This window comes from Ranitomeya variabilis, chromosome 2 (assembly GCF_051348905.1).
Source record: "Ranitomeya variabilis isolate aRanVar5 chromosome 2, aRanVar5.hap1, whole genome shotgun sequence".
In the NCBI taxonomy this organism is placed as follows: Eukaryota; Metazoa; Chordata; class Amphibia; order Anura; family Dendrobatidae; genus Ranitomeya; species Ranitomeya variabilis.
This window is the reverse complement of record NC_135233.1, coordinates 551,907,761-551,924,148: the sequence shown is the minus strand read 5'-3', so window position 1 is coordinate 551,924,148 and position 16,388 is coordinate 551,907,761. Positions and strand designations below refer to the sequence as shown.

Here is a 16,388-nt window from a genome sequence, read left to right as displayed (position 1 = left end):
AACTTTGATGCTACCTTAGGAAGGTAAAGAGGATCTGTTCTTAATACTACTCTATCGTCTCTAAACTGAATGTATGGAGGCTGTCTAGAGAGGGCTTTTAAGTCACCAACTCTTCTTGCTGATGTAAGAGCAACTTAAAAAGCTGTTTTAAAAGACAGGATTTTTATAGTAGCAGAATCAATAGGCTCAAAGGGGGTTCGGTTAAAGCTGTAAGTACCAAGTTTAAGTCCCACAGGGCTAGTTTTTCCTTAACAATGGGCCTTGACCTAGCCGCTGCTTTGATAATTCTAGCAACCCAGTAATTATTAGCTAAATTGCAATTGTATAAAGCCCCTAAATCTGATACATGGACTCAAAGGGTGCTAGTGGCTATCCCCATCTCCAGACCCCTTTTGCAGGAACTCCAGAACTTTAGTAATACTGACTTTCTGACCAATCTCTGCTCCTGAAACAGTTAAGTATTTTTTCCAGACTAACAAATATTCGTTGTGGATACCTTCCTGCTTTTAAGTATTAATAAGTCCTTGTGAAAAACCCCTCTTTCTCAGTAATGTCCCTTCAAATTCCACGCCGCCAGATGTAAATTGGACACTCGTGGATGGAAGATTGGACCCTGGGAGAGGAGGTCTGGGAGAATCCAAGGCTGAGAAATTTACATTTTCCTCAGCCACGGAAACCACGGCCTCCTGGGCCAGAACGGCGCTATTAGGATTACTCGAGCTCTGTCCTCCCGTATCTTCCTCAGAACAAATCGGAATCAAGTTCAATGGGGAAAAGGCATAGGCTATGTTGAAATGCCATGGAATTAGGAGAGCGTCCACCCCGTATGGATTGTCTCTGGGGTTTAGGGAGCAAAACCGGTGACACTTTGTTCTCTTTGCTGGCGAAGAGGTCTATATCTGGGCACCCCCATAGAAGACTGATCTGGTCGAAGATGGTCTGATTGAGAACCCAATCTCCTTGCCCGAGTTTTCTGCGACTTAGATAATCGGCCATGATGTTGTGTTTTCCCTTTATATGAAGAGATGTGAGTGACAGTAGATGAGCTTCGGCTATCTGCAAGATACGACCTGCCACTTCCATTAAAGATCTGGATTGTCTGAAAATAGCCTGACGTGATGGCCCTGTAAGGACATAAGGAAATAACTCAGAGCTCATTCTACCGCCAATAACTCTTTAAGGTTGGAGGACAAGCTTTGCTCGGAATGTGACCAAACTCCCTGGACCCACATATTACCCATATGTGCTCCCCATCCCCTGGGGCTAGCATCCGTGGTCACCACACAAGATATATGGTTTATCCAGGGAACACCTGTCCGCAGGTTTGGCATGTGTAACCACCAACGTAAGGATTGTATAGAGGCGTCAGACAAGGAAAAGGTACTATCGAGGTGGCCTAACTGACGAGTATTGTGCAAAACATCCCACTGTAAGACTCTGGTGTGGTACTGGGCCCAGAGAACCGCCGGGATACAAGACGTGAGTGAGCCTAACAGTGACATCGCCCCTCTTAACGTGACTGATGGATTGTTAACAACCTTCAGTATTTGCTGTTGAATTTTGTCTACCTTTGTGTCTGGTAGGCGGCATTCTTGCAACCTGGAGTCTAAGAGGAGACCCAGGAATTCTTGTACTCTTAGAGGCTGTAACCGTGATTTTTTAAAATAATCCATCCCAACCTTTGTAAGGCTGCAATTACTTTTGCTAGTTGGGCCGAGCAGTGCGATTCGGAGTTTCCTATTATTAATAGGTCATCCAAATATGGAACCACTAGAATATCCTGTTCATGAAGATGTGCCATGACCTCCACCATTATCTTCGTGAAAACACGAGGGGCAACTGCAACTCCAAAGGGGAGTGCCCTGTATTGGAAGTGTTTAACTGTCCCGCTTAGTGAGACTGCTACCCTTAAACTGCTGATTGTCTGCGTGTATAGGAACATGATAATAGGCGTCTTTAAGATCTAAGACGACCATGAAACACTTGTCAAACAATAGCTTTATTGAGGTTTTTACAGACTCCATTTTAAACGATTGGACCCATAAGAACTTATTCAGGCCTTTAAGATTGATGATGGTACGAAAAGAATCGTCTTGCTTTTTAATCAAGAAGAGGGGGGAATAAAACCCCTTACCTCTTTGTGCTTCAGGAACTTCCACCAATACACCCTTTTGTTGAAGTTCCTGGACCTCAGACTCTAAGGGTATGTGCACACGTCCGGATTTCTTGCAGAAATTTCCTGAAGAAAACCGGAAATTTTCTGCAAGAAATCCGCATTTTTTTTTTGCGTTTTTTCCCCGGTTTTTTTAGCATTCTGCAAGCGTAATTAGCTTGCAGAATGCTAAAGTTTTCCAAGCGATCTGTAGCATCGCTTGGAAAACTGACTGACAAGTTGGTCACACTTGTCAAACATACTGTTTGACAAGTGTGACCAACTTGTTACTATAGATGCTGCTTATGCAGCATCTATAGTAAAAGATAGAATGTTTAAAAATAAAAAAAAATAAAAAATGGTTATACTCACCCAGACGATGATCTCAGCGGCGTCCGTTCCTATAGATGCCGGTGTGGTTCAGGACCTGTGATGACGTCGCGGCTTGTGATTGGTCGCGTGACTGACCGCTCATGTGACTCACGCGACCAATCACAAGACAGTGACGTCATCACAGGTCCTGAACCACACCATCTTTAGGAACCGAAGAGAGAGCATGCACCGGAGAGGCGGGAACACTTCGGCGGCCATCAGAGGGTGAGTATAGGACTATTTTTTATTTTAATTATTTTTTTTGACCAATTATATGGTGCCCAGTCCGTGGAGGAGAGTCTCCTCTCCTCCACCCTGGGTACCAACCGCACATAATCTGCTTACTTCCCGCATGGTGTGCACAGCCCCGTGCGGGAAGTAAGCAGATCAATGCACTCCTAGGTGTGCGGAATCCCCGCAATTCCGCATTTTTAATGAACATGTTGCTTTTTCTCCGCGATGCGATTTTTTCGCGGAAAAAAAAAAAAAAAAAAAAAAAAAAAAAAAAAAAAATCGCAACATTTGCACAAAAAATGCGAAACGCACTGTAAATAATAGGCATATGTAAGCGTTTTTTTCGCGTTTTTATAGCGAAAAAACGCGAAAAATCCTGAACGTGTGCATATGGCCTAATGCCAGCTGTTCTGCAGGTGAAGAATGAACAGGTGTTACCAGAAATGTATCATTAGGAATGTTCTGAAAATCAAACTTTAGTCCTGAATTAATAATGTTTAGGACCCATGGGCTACTGGAAATATTTAGCCAAGCCGGATAGAGGCTAAAAGCCTGCCTCCCACCTGGTCCGGCAGTCATTGTGGCTTTCTATTGTCCCAAAAAGAGTTGAACATGTAGCCTCTACCTTTCTTCCTATTGGTGTCATATCTGGACCTTTCTCTATTAGGTCTTGTACGGTCAAACCATCTTCTATTAGTACCCCGTCTGTAGGAGGGTCTTCCTAAGTAAGTGAAACGTTTCTTACTATCCCCTGCTTTCTACAACAGTTCATCTAGAACTGACCCGAACAAATGCACCCCCTCACACAGAATACTGCACAGTTTTGATCTGGCCTGCATGCCACCTGGCCAACATTTTAGCCAAATGGCTCTACGAGCAGCATTAGAAAGGGCCACTGATCTGGCTGCCAGCTTCACAGAATCTGCAGAAGCATATGAAAGGTATGCAGCCGCTCCTTGAACCATAGAAAGAGGATAAAATCTCATTCCTCGGAGTCTTGTTTTTAAGTTGATCTTCTAAACTGTCCAACCACACCATCATAGAACGTGCTGTACAGGTGGCTGCAATTGATGGCCTGAGAGCTCCTGCTGACATTTCCCAAGTCCCTTTAAGGAACACATCAGCTCTCCTGTCCATCGGGTCCTTTAAAGTTCCCAAATCCTCAAATGGTAGAGAGAATTTCTTGGAAGCTATGGCAGCATCGAGTTTTGGGGCTTTATCCCATGCTGAAGATACCGCCTCCTCAAAAGGATATTTCTTTTTAAACGACGGCGGAAGAGAACCTTTCCTATCCGGTTTCTTCCACTCTCGTAGAATAAGGGAGTTCACCTTTTCAACCACCGGAAAACATCTACGAGACTTCCGGTCTAGACCCTTAAACATGACATCCTGCACAGATTTCTGACGGGGTTTCTTCAATTCCCATAGTATTATTTACCGCCTTGACCAGGCGGTCTATGAGGTCAAAAGAAAAACATGAATGACCAGACTCAGTCTCTGAAGAAGATGAAGAAAAAAGAGAATCTGATCTTAGCTCCCCTGAATCACTGTCCTCAATTGAAACTGGGGATCTGGGCTCTCTTCCTCTAATCTCCCTACCCTGGGAAAGAGATTTGACCGAACCTCTGACTTCTTGCCTGACCATCTGTCTCAGGCTGGTAACAAAGTCCTCCGCTATCAAATGCTGAATACAAGGTCCACATAGCTTCTTTATGTGGCTGTCCGGTAAAGGAACTCCACATTCAGCACATTCTCTATGTTTAGTCTTAGTGGACCGTTTCTTTCCCTGATAAGTAAGGAGAGAGGGAACATAAGGGGAGACACATCACCAAGTGAACTTCCACGGAGATCACTTACCCCTAGAAGGTAACTGGGTGGTACCGTAGCCTGCGGGGGGGGGGGGGGGGGGGTTTCACACCGATTTGCACCGATTCACAGCCGGTGCATCATCCTTACGGCTTGAAGATCTTCCAGGCTTAAGTTTCTGACTGGTCCTCTCTCTTTCCGGGTGACTACTGCCACTGGACCTTCACTGGATAGTCGACACTTGGGGCTCCTCCAAGGAATGACACTGCTGATCTGGAGATTGCTGCAGCGCATGGGACTCCATCTCCAAATGGATAAGAAGCATGCAGTAGCCCCTAGGGATCTCTTAAAAAGCCTGGTCCCGCTCATGTACCTCCCCCGGATGGGGTCAGCAGGCCAATCCTGGTGAACTGCCTGGCACATAGTATATGGGAGGCCCCTCCCTCACGAGACTGCACCCCCATCGGTACTAACTGCCGCCTGCTGTGTCGAGCGTCCCTCCCTTATCACATCTAATAGGCCCTCTGCTATAGGAACCGCCAAGCACCTCAATTCCCTCATCGTTCTACAGAGCGCCGCCATATTTACCGCGTCGGCCCTAATGCGCATGCGCCGCGTGTCAAACGTCGCCTAGCTGATACTCACCAGGGCCCGCCCCTTCCTGTACATCACCTCCGATGCGCCTCGCCGCACCCGGAACGCCGACCACGCTACCACCCACAACAGACACCCGGCCGGAAGAGAAACGCCAGCACCGCGCGCAGTCCCGGAAGACAGGGCCTCCTACCCTACACTCACCTGTACCTGCGGCGATGGGACACCTCAAGACAGCACTCCCCCTGAAGGCTGCTTCTTCCTGCTGCTGCTTCTTCCTGCTGCTGCCTACCCCCACGGCCCTCTGTGGTGTGGCACCTCCAGAAAGCCGATCAGCACCGAGGAAGGGGCCCTCCCGCCTCCTGAATCGGTCTGTTGGGTCTGGGTAAAAATCTTCTATCTTCACCTTTCTTCATAAGGTATGTCTGTAGGGTCCCCTGTCAGGGACAGGAAACAAACTAATGCGGGAGAGAGGTGCCGCCCTTTTATCTCTGTAGGTTTTCTGTCCCTGAAGGGCGGATCCCCTCTCTCGTTAGTGCTGTCATGGCGACTGAATAAATATAACGTAATTTCTTCTCTGTTGCCGAGTCCCATACACCTATATATGAAGCGTTCTTTTCAGTCCAGTTTAGGTCACAATCTTTATTAGCTCAGACAATCATATAAATCAGATCAGACCACACTCTACCGACCGCTGCATAAAGTATATGAAGCCGTCATGATCAAGTCGTTAGAGACGCCGGCCGGTGCATCGCCATCCGATTTATAAGGCAGGTCTGACTGCTCCCTTATACAGAACAATTGGTAATATTTTCAATTTTCAGCAGGCTCCTTATCAGGGCAGGATGACCGTGACAGGTAACACCTCTATACACAGCTGATATCACCTATGGTGACTGGTGGATCCTAGGTTATCAAAGATTAGATTTTTATTATCAGAGGGTAAGAGAAGTTGCCAAGAATGCTTCAGAAGAATATATTTAACTCAATGACCTATGGTCTAAATCAGTTTTTTTCTGATGACTGCTTCCTTTTCAGGTGAAAGCTCTAGAAGCTTGGCAGGTGACCACAACCTTTACGTCTACTCTCCTCCTGCACAGCCTTCAGTAACCACCGGAGGGCGATACAGGACCACCATACAAAGCAATATACACCAACCTCCAGGTATATCCCATGCTCCGCTTTCACCAGGCGATAAGGGTCTCACTTGTGGCCGATTTTGGCGGATGTTGGGTAAAGCCACTTTATCCAGATCTATTGAAAGCAGCTTCTGATGTTTCCACAGGTTACTGGAGAAAGATCAAAAGTAATCAATCAATAGCCTTCATTATACAGTCTGGATTTATGAAGAGGAGACGTGTAGGTACGATAACATTTGTACTAAACCCCTCCACGGTTAGGACAAGTAACTTTAGTACGTAGCTCCTGTACAAGCTGATACTTTGTCTTACATACCTAGGAGCGGTTTCATTGAGGGGCAGTGGTTTGGCCCAAGACAGATGGGGACAAGCGGGCAATGGACGAGGTTTAGGATCTCCCAGATGTGCTTCTAACACTTTGGAGTAACGATGAAGATGATTTCCTGAGAAGAGAACAGAACTGAGGAAGGATTGTAAAGTGGAGTGTTACAGTCACATCTACCAGCAGCCCCAGTGGGATCAATGTCCCTGCAGAGCTTGGTCGGATACTTTGCATGGTGCGATATCCATCAGGAACGCCACAGAAATCAGACAAGAATCCACAAAATTGTGACGTTACATGTCCAGAAGTTTTTTAAAATTGGAAATAATCAGATCAACAATATAAGTTGAATACAAACCAGAAAACAGCTACAATTTCAGAGTGTCCAATCACAAAGGTTAGAGTTGGTGCAAATGTCTGACGTCACAATGCCTGCAGCGTTCTGTGTGACATGAGAGAAGAGGACCACCTCTTGGCCACTACTATGGATTAGCGGGCCTGGGGTAATGTCATTGTTACAGTGTGATGTACGTGACATCGCTCCAGAACGGCTGTGGACTATGGCAGGTAAGGCTTCTTTCACATTTCCGTCGGTACGGGGCCGTCACAAACAGTCGGCCCGACGACGAAAAAACGTTACATTGAACGTTTTTTCATCTCGACGGACCGCAAAAACACGACATATCCGTCGCACCATGGATGCGACGTGCTCAATCAGTCGTTCGTTCAAGTCAATGGCAAAAAAAAAAAAAAAAAAAAACGGATCGTGCGGTCACATTTGCAGGATCCGGACGTGCGTGCGTGTACGCGCACGCGCACACACACACACACACACACACACACACACACACACACACACACACACACACATATATACACACACACACACATACATATACATCTCTCTATCTATCTATATCTGGGATTGGCATCTGCACAGTCGCAGCTACAGCCACAAACTTTTGCACAGTCACACATCTGGACCCGGAGAGCGTCATAGGCCATGTTGTGAGGCGAAATTTTAACCCCGCGCGCATTCCAATTCACCAAACAATTTTGCCCCCATCTACATAATGGGGAAAAAGTGAAAGGAAAAGTGTTGGAGGCAAATTGACAGATGCCAGATGTGAACAAGGGAGACTTAAAGAATGAGAGTGATGGCACCAAAGAGTATATACCGTACAGTTGCTAAGGTGGGGCCCCGACACGGGATACTCACCACACACGGGGATATGAACACACACAAAACGCGCCACACACTACCACGTGTTTGAACGCATATACCACCCTCAGCACACATTTCACCACACATACACCAACCTCGCCACATAAAAGTCGAAAAACAAAAGTCGCCACTCAAAACTCGCCACACGCAAAACTCACCTCATGGAAAACTCGCCACACGCAGAACTTGCACACGCGGAAAAATTGCCACATGCACAAAAGTTGCAACACACGCAAAAGTTGCCTCACACAAAACTTGCATACACTCAAAACGCATGACACATAAAACTCGCCATGCGCAAAACTTGCTGCACACTACTTGCTACACTAACCTGTCACATGCAACTCGACACACAAAAAGTTGCTACACGCATGTCGCCACACAAAGCTCATCTCACAAAAGTCGCTACATGCATGTCGCCACACGCAACTCAACACACACAACTTGACCCATGAAACGCGCCCTAAAACACACACACAGGTCTGGTATTATCCTTCAAAAATAAAAATATGATTAATAAGCAGACAAACTACAAGAGCAACAAATGTACCATATAGGAAATACGGCAGCTGTCAGTCACATGACCTGTCTATTATGTGTATGTGTGAGCTAATATATACTGCCAGGGGGTGGGCTTACTGTTGGCTTAGGATTTATCAGGCTGCCAATTTAGCTTACAAATACTGAGGTAAAAATACTGACCAAATAACGTGTGAACGAGGTCTAATACAGGAGGAGACTACACACAGATATATACTATATACAGGGGAGATGACACACGTATATACTATATACAGGAACAGATGACAGGTATATACTATATACAGGAGGAGATGACACATAGGTATATAGAGGAGGAGATGACATACAGCAGGTATATACTATATACAGGAGGAGATGACATACAGGTATATAGTATATGCAGAAGAGATGACATACAGGTATATACAGGAGGAGATGACATACAGCAGGTATATACTATATACAGGAGATGACATACAGGTGTATACTATATATAAGGGAGATGACAAACATGTATATACTGAGGGGAAAATGAGAGGTGTGAGGTGAAAATGAGGGGTGTGAGGTGAAAATGAAAAGGTGAGTGCGCAAAATGAGAGGAGTGAGGGAAAACAGTGGAGTGATCGGAAAATGACAGATGTGAGGACGAAATGACAAGTGTTAGGGGGGAATGAGAGGAGTGAGGGGGAAAATGAGAGGTGTAAGGGAGAAAATGAGAGATGTGAGGGGGAAAAAAAAACGAGAAGTGAGGTGCTATAACTAACCACAGATATTTACTATGCCCTGGCAACGCCGGGCTCTTCAGCTAGTGTGTGTATGATATATATTTATTCATTTTTTTCTTCACATGTCAGACCCAGATCCCCCTTAGGAGTTTCATATCTGCCAAGACAGCTGCTTGTCGTTTCCCCTCCCCCTAAAGCTTAGGCGCTTCTTCCAGTGAGATCTATAGCACTTACCTTCCATTCTCTCTGCTGGGGAGAGACCTTCACCGTTTGGAGGCTTCTGTCTGTTTTCAGAGTGACTGAGACTTGCTGGCAGCACTCCATAGGAAGTGTACTGGAGTAAGGAGTCAAGAAGCCAGAAGCAATCTGCAATGTTAAGGAGGAAGGCTCTAATGTAAAAAGTGTTAGCAGGTCATCCTGCAGCACGAGTGCGGCAATGTGCAGACTTCTTTAGTAGGAAAGAACAAGTAAACAAGTAACGAGCTTCAGTTACACGGTGTGCTCTTTAGAGCAGAGATGTCAAACTGCATTCCTCGAGGGCCGCCAACAGGTCATGTTTTCAGGATTTCCTTGTATTGCACAGGTGATAATTTAATCACCTGCACAGAATGATTCCAGCACCTTGTGGAATGCTAAGGAAATCCTGAAAACATGACCTGTTGGCGGCCCTCGAGGAATGCAGTTTGACACCTCTGCTTTAGAGTGAAGGCAATGCGCTCTACTTAAAGGGAACCTGTCACCAGGTTTGGCCGATACACAGCATTCTATAATGCTGTAGATAAGCCCCCGATCTGACCTGCAAGAGAAGGAAAATAAATTATACTCACCTGCGAAGCGGTCCGGTCCGATGGGTGTAGCAGGTCTTGGTCCAGCACCTCCCATCTTCTTGTGATGCTGCCCTCCTGCTTCCTTCATGGCTCGCCAGCATCGCGGCTCCTCCGCAGGCCTACTTTTACTTTGCTCTTACTTTTGCAGATAAGTCTGCCTGCGCAGGAGTGCGATGCCAGGGAGCCATGAAGCAAGCAGGAGGGCAGCATCACAAGAAGATGCCAAGAAAATGGGAGGCGCCGGACAAAGACCTGCGACACCCATCGGACCGGACCGCACCGCAGATGAGTATAACAGTTATTTTTCTTCTCTTGCAGGTCGGATCGGGGGCTTATCTTCAGCATTATAGAAATCAGTATATAAGCCCTGAAAGGCGATGGCCGTAACTCGTATTGGCCAAACCTGGTGACAGGTTCACTTTAAGGGGGTCTGTCAGCAGGACTGCAAGCCCCACATACTAGTTATATGCACATGCAGCGTTTTGTGAAGATGAATCCAGCATTCCCTTTACCCAGACTGTCTGTTCCTCTGCGACGGAGAAATCCGCCTCTGACATTATATACAAATAAGGGTGAAGTACTGTCACTGGGTGGTAACTCTTCCCAATCCAGTCAGACCGGCTCTATTACCCACCCAGTGCCGACAGCTTCTGTCCTCTGGAGGATAGTTAAGCAGGTGGAGGTAGCACTGTGTGGTTAATAGAGCCGGAGTGACGCAGGCTTGGGGAGAGCGTCCATTCACTGAAAGCACTGCAGCATTATTTGCTTATCGGTTCAAAGTCTATTTCTCCATAACAGAGGAACAGACTGAAAGCTACATGTACAATTAAATAGTTTAGGCGAGAAGGGTGAAATGTTGACATTTTCTTTTCCTTTATTGTATTAAGCTGGCCCTAAATAAGGCTGATTAGATCAGTACCTTTCTGGCGGTGGCTGTCATCCAGGCAGTTGGAGTCTCCATAAAGCACAATTCTGCCTCCGCCCTCGGACTGCGTCTGGTAGAGTCCTAGCACCGGGACATTTTCAACCAGAAAGGTTTCTTGCTTTAGCACTTCAAGTCCTGTGCAGGCAAGTGGGTTTATTGGCGCTTTGTCTCACATGATCGGAAAATAAGCAAAGATTAAAAACGCACAGGTACAGGTGTAATATACCCTTATAATGGGAGGGGGATGCGTTGTAGATGCTTGAATTGAACTTCCAATGTGGTAACCGACCCCACGTACTGATCAGCTCTCTCCGGGTCACAGCAGCAGAGCATGTACTGCACAAGTCCTGGGACGCCAATACCACCGATGCTTGTGGGCATGTTTCCATCAGTGGAACATTCCCGCCAGTCATTTTAATTTTATAGCTAAAATTACCGCCCTAGACAAATATCAAGAAATTTCCCCAGAGCTGCCACCCACCAACACACAAGGCTAATATATGTAAGCCCAACTGCAATGTCAAGGCGTCCTTCAAAAGTGGTGTCCCTGTCCTCATGTCCAGGGCCGGCGTCAGCACCCGGGCAAGTGTCGGGGCCCTGGCGAGACGGGGGGGCCCACTCACGCTGTCATAGATACAGCTGGCACAAGCATCTTCTCACTCAGTCAGTGCAACCAGGCAGGCAGGCACATAGGGGTTAAGAATGCAGCCAGCTGACTGTTTGTGGGCGGAGAGAGCAGTTCTCCTGCTCTGCTCTGCCCCTGGCTGCAGTGCTGAACTTATTAGGCTAGGTTCCCATTGCGTTAATGGGATAGCGCTAACGGACAGCGTTGCACGGCGAAATTAACGCCGTGCACCGCGTCCGTTAGCGCTCCCATTGCCGGCAATGTTAGAGCGCATTGCTAGCGCGTGTCATTTTCGGCACGCGCTAGCGATGTGCCGGTCTTTTGTAGCGCACCTCGGACGCTGCTTGCAGCGTCCGCGGTGCGCCAGAGGTCCGTTCCCCGCTCTCGCAGATCGGGGATCTGCGAGAGCGGGGACGTTAACGCGACCCCTGAACGCGGCCCCGAAAAAGACACTGCGTTAGCGCAATCCGCTAGCGCTCGCGCTAAACAGATTGCACTAACGCAATCTGAACCTAGCCTTAGGCAGATTCCGGAGGAGCTCCTACTGGCACCTGAGAGTGCGATGCTATCCCTGTATTCTGGGGTTCTGGGTGAGCTGGGCGGCTGCAGGTTGCAGCTCAGCTGCTGAAGTATATATACTGTTCAGTATCACTCCCCCTGTATATATACACACACATGAGATATATCTAGATATAGATCTATCTATCTATCTATCTATCTACACACACACACACACACACACTGCACAGTACCACTCCTCCTGTATATATACACACTGCAGAATTTACAATAGCCATCACTCATGTAAGAAGTGAAATCTGGCATTGTACTATACCTATATTTCTCTGCCGTATCTGTGCATCATAAATCGTGGTGTGTGTTAAAGGGGCCCACTGAGACTTTCGCCCGGGGCCCTCAAAAACCTGGAGCCGACCCGGCTCATGTCACCTCTCCTGGCCCCAAAAAAAAAAGCTTACAAGTTATGGGGTAGGAATGGACCAGCTAACAACTTAAAAATCACCTGTGGCTGATGGGAGTGCAAAAGTCCAACAAGGGTTCAAAAGTTTAGGGTCACCCAGACAATTGTGTTTTCCATGAAAAACTCACACTTATTAATCAAATGAGTTGCCAAATGAATTGACAATCTAGTCCAGACATTGACAAGGTTAAAAAAAAATAAAAAAAATAAATTTTTGGGAAATAATTTCTCCTTCAAACTTTGCTTTTGTCAAAGTATGCTCCCTTTGCAGCAATTCCAGCATTGCAGACCTTTGGCATTCTAGCAGTTAATTTCCTGAGGTAATCTGGAGAAATTTCACCCCATGCTTCCAGAAGCCCCTCACATAAGTTGGTTTGACTTGATGGGCACTTTTTGCACCATACGGTCAAGCTGCTCCCTCAACAGCTTAATGGGGTTGAGATCTGGTGACTGCGCTGGCCACTCCATTACAGATAGAATACCAGCCGCCTGCTTCTTCCCTAAATAGTTCTTGCATAATTTGGAGATGTGCTTTGGGTCATTGTCCTGTTGTAGGATGAAATTGGCTCCAATGAAGCGCTGTCCACAGGGTATGGCATGGCGTTGCAAAATGGAGTGATAGCCTTAGCCTTCCTTATTCAAAATCCCTTTTACCTTGTCCAAATCTCCCATTTTACCAGCACCAAAGCAACCCCAGACCATCACATTACCTCCACCATGCTTGACAGATGGCATCAGACACTCTTCCAGCATCTTTTCAGTTGTTCTGCGTCTCACAAATGTTCTTCTGTGTGATCCAAACACCTCAAACTTGGATTCGTCTGTCCATAACACTGTTTTCCAATCTTCTGTCCAATATCTGTTCTTTTTCCCATATTAATCTTCTTTTTTTATTAGCCAGTCTTAGATATGGCTTTTTATTTGCCCCTCTGCCATGAAGGCCAGCATCCCGGAGTCACCTCTTCACTGTAGACGTTGACACAGGTATTTTGCGTGTACTATTTAATTAACCTGCCAGTTGAGGCGTCGATTTCTCAAACTACAGACTCTAATGTATTTGTCTTGTTGCTCAGTTGTGCAGCGGGGCCTCCCACTTCTCTTTCTACTCTGGTTAGAGACTGTTAGTGTGTACTACTCCCTTCAGAAGAGAGCACAGTTCTAGGAAATCTTCAGTTTCTTGGCAATTTCTCGCATGGAATAGAAATCATTTCTAAGTCTGGTTTCACACTTGCGTTTTTATCTGCATGCGTTTTTTAAAAAACGCATGTGTGAAAAAACGCATGTAAACGCGGTAAGACGCATGCGTTTTTATAGAAAAACACAAGAACACACAAGAACACACAAGAACACACAAGAACACACAAGAACACACAAGAACACACAAGAACACACAAGAACACACAAGAACACACAAGAACACACAAGAAAACCCTAAACGTGACTCAAATACGTGGCGGCACTCAAATACGTGGCGGCACTCAAATACGTGGCGGCACTCAAATACGTGGCGGCACTCAAATACGTGGCGGCACTCAAATACGTGGCGGCACTCAAATACGTGGCGGCACTCAAATACGTGGCGGCACTCAAATACGTGGCGGCACTCAAATACGTGGCGGCACTCAAATACGTGGCGGCACTCAAATACGTGGCGGCACTCAAATACGTGGCGGCACTCAAATACGTGGCGGCACGCAAATACGTGGCGGCACGCAAATACGTGGCGGCACTCAAATACGTGGCGGCACTCAAATACGTGGCGGCACTCAAATACGTGGCGGCACTCAAATACGTGGCGGCACTCAAATACGTGGCGGCACTCAAATACGTGGCGGCACTCAAATACGTGGCGGCACTCAAATACGTGGCGGCACTCAAATACGTGGCGGCACTCAAATACGTGGCGGCACTCAAATACGTGGCGGCACTCAAATACGTGGCGGCACTCAAATACGTGGCGGCACTCAAATACGTGGCGGCACTCAAATACGTGGCGGCACTCAAATACGTGGCGGCACTCAAATACGTGGCGGCACTCAAATACGTGGCGGCACTCAAATACGTGGCGGCACTCAAATACGTGGCGGCACTCAAATACGTGGCGGCACTCAAATACGTGGCGGCACTATGACTGTCAGAAAATGTTCATTAAATGGTTAGGGCTGAGGTTAGGGGTAGAGTTAGGGTTTGGATCCCTTTATCAACTTGATGGTGGTGAGTGGCTTTTCAGTGTTTTCTGTTTTTTTTTTTCTATAAAAACGCATGCGTTTTTAACGCAAACAAACGCATGCGTTTACATAGACAGCAATGCATTTTTTGCCGCGAAACACCAAGGTTACTTACCGGTAGCCGGTTTTTCCGGAGCCCATGACAGCACACCTGAGAGAGGGATCCGCCCAGTCAGGACAGGAAACCTACTGAAATAAAAGGGCGGTACCTCTCCCTCGCTTCAGTTGGTTTTCCAGAGCATGAGAGGCCCTTTTGGTTAGTACATGGTAATCCATCACCACATTATAAATATAACAAAATACACCCAGCTAAAAAGTGCGCACCAAAGGGTGAAAAAAGAAGGGAGGGAATATACAGGTGCTGTCATGGGCTCCGGAAAAACCGGCTACCGGTAAGTAACCTTGGTGTTTTCCCGTCTCCCATGACAGCACACCTGAGAGATTTTTGGAGAAAGAACCACCTTAGGGAGGGACCACCGCTTGTAGCACCCTTCTACCAAAGGTAAGGTCAGACGAGGAGGATAGATCTAGCCGGTAGTGTCTAAAGAAGGTAGACGGAGAGGACCAGGTAGCGGCTTTACAAATTTGATCTATCGATACCTCTGCTTTTTTCAGCCCAGGAAGTAGACACGGCCCTGGTGGAGTGAGCCTTGATGCCATCAGGGATCGGGGCGCCACAGGAAGCATAGGATAATGAAATAGCCTCCCTAATCCACCTAGCAATAGTACCCTTGGATACCCCATATCCTTTCCTACTACCCTGGAAGGCTACGAAAAGGGATTGATCTTTTCTCCACTGATTAGTCAAGGATATGTACTGCACAATAGCCCTCCTCACATCCAGTGTATGAAATTTTGCCTCCCCTGGGTTCCTAGGATTATTACAAAAGGAGGGCAACACAATCTCTTGACTTCTATGAAATTTAAGTACAACCTTTGGAAGGTATGCCGGATCTGGTCTGAGTACTACCCTGTCATCAAAAATTTGCGTGTAAGGAGGGGAGACGGACAGGGCCTGTAAATCACTCACCCTACGGGCTGATGTTAACGCAACCAGGAGTACCGTTTTAAGAGTGAGTATCTTTAATGATGATTCCTGCAGGGGTTCAAATGGACTATTGGTTAGAGCATTTAATACCAGATTTAAATCCCACGGGGGAAGTCTCTGAATTTTTATCGGTCTAGACCTACTACAGGATTTAATAAAGCGGGACACCCATCTATTGGAGGCAAGATTGCAATTATATAAGGCACCTAATGCCGACACCTGGACCTTGAGTGTATTGGTTGCCAACCCCAGTTGTAAACCCGCTTGTAAAAATTCTAAGATGGTACCCACAGGAGCCTTGTCCCCCAAAGGTTGCCCCGAAAAATCCAGAAACTTTTTCCACGTTCTACCATAAATTCTAGATGTTACTGGTTTTCTACTTTTTAATAAGGTGGAAACTAACCCCGGCGAAAACCCCCGCCTACTCAGTAATGCCCTCTCAAATTCCAGGCTGCAAGATGGAAGCCCTTCACTTGAGAGTGGCATATTGGGCCCTGGGTTAGTAGGTCCGGAATCTCTGGTAGGATCCACGGATCGGTTATAGACATTTGTCTCAGGAGGGAGAACCAAGGTCTTTTCGGCCAAAATGGAGCAATCAATATTACTCTCGCTTGCTCCATTCTGATTTTCCTCACTACTGCTGGTATCATTGCTATTGGTGGAAA

At 46.7% G+C, this 16,388-nt stretch overlaps 1 protein-coding gene across 4 annotated transcripts in view; it reads right to left on the bottom strand.

The window, feature by feature from the left end:
* Window positions 1–16,388, bottom strand: part of MBTPS1 (membrane bound transcription factor peptidase, site 1) — a 79,888-nt gene that overhangs the window by 10,407 nt on the left and 53,093 nt on the right. For all 4 annotated transcript variants that reach the window (XM_077288186.1, XM_077288188.1, XM_077288187.1 and 1 more), the window contains exons 19-22: window positions 10,838–10,978; window positions 9,326–9,457; window positions 6,614–6,740; window positions 6,317–6,447 (exon numbers count right to left, since the gene is read on the bottom strand). In XM_077288186.1, coding sequence (XP_077144301.1) covers window positions 6,317–6,447; window positions 6,614–6,740; window positions 9,326–9,457; window positions 10,838–10,978 — 531 coding nt within the window. The remainder of the gene's footprint in view (window positions 1–6,316; window positions 6,448–6,613; window positions 6,741–9,325; window positions 9,458–10,837; window positions 10,979–16,388) is intronic.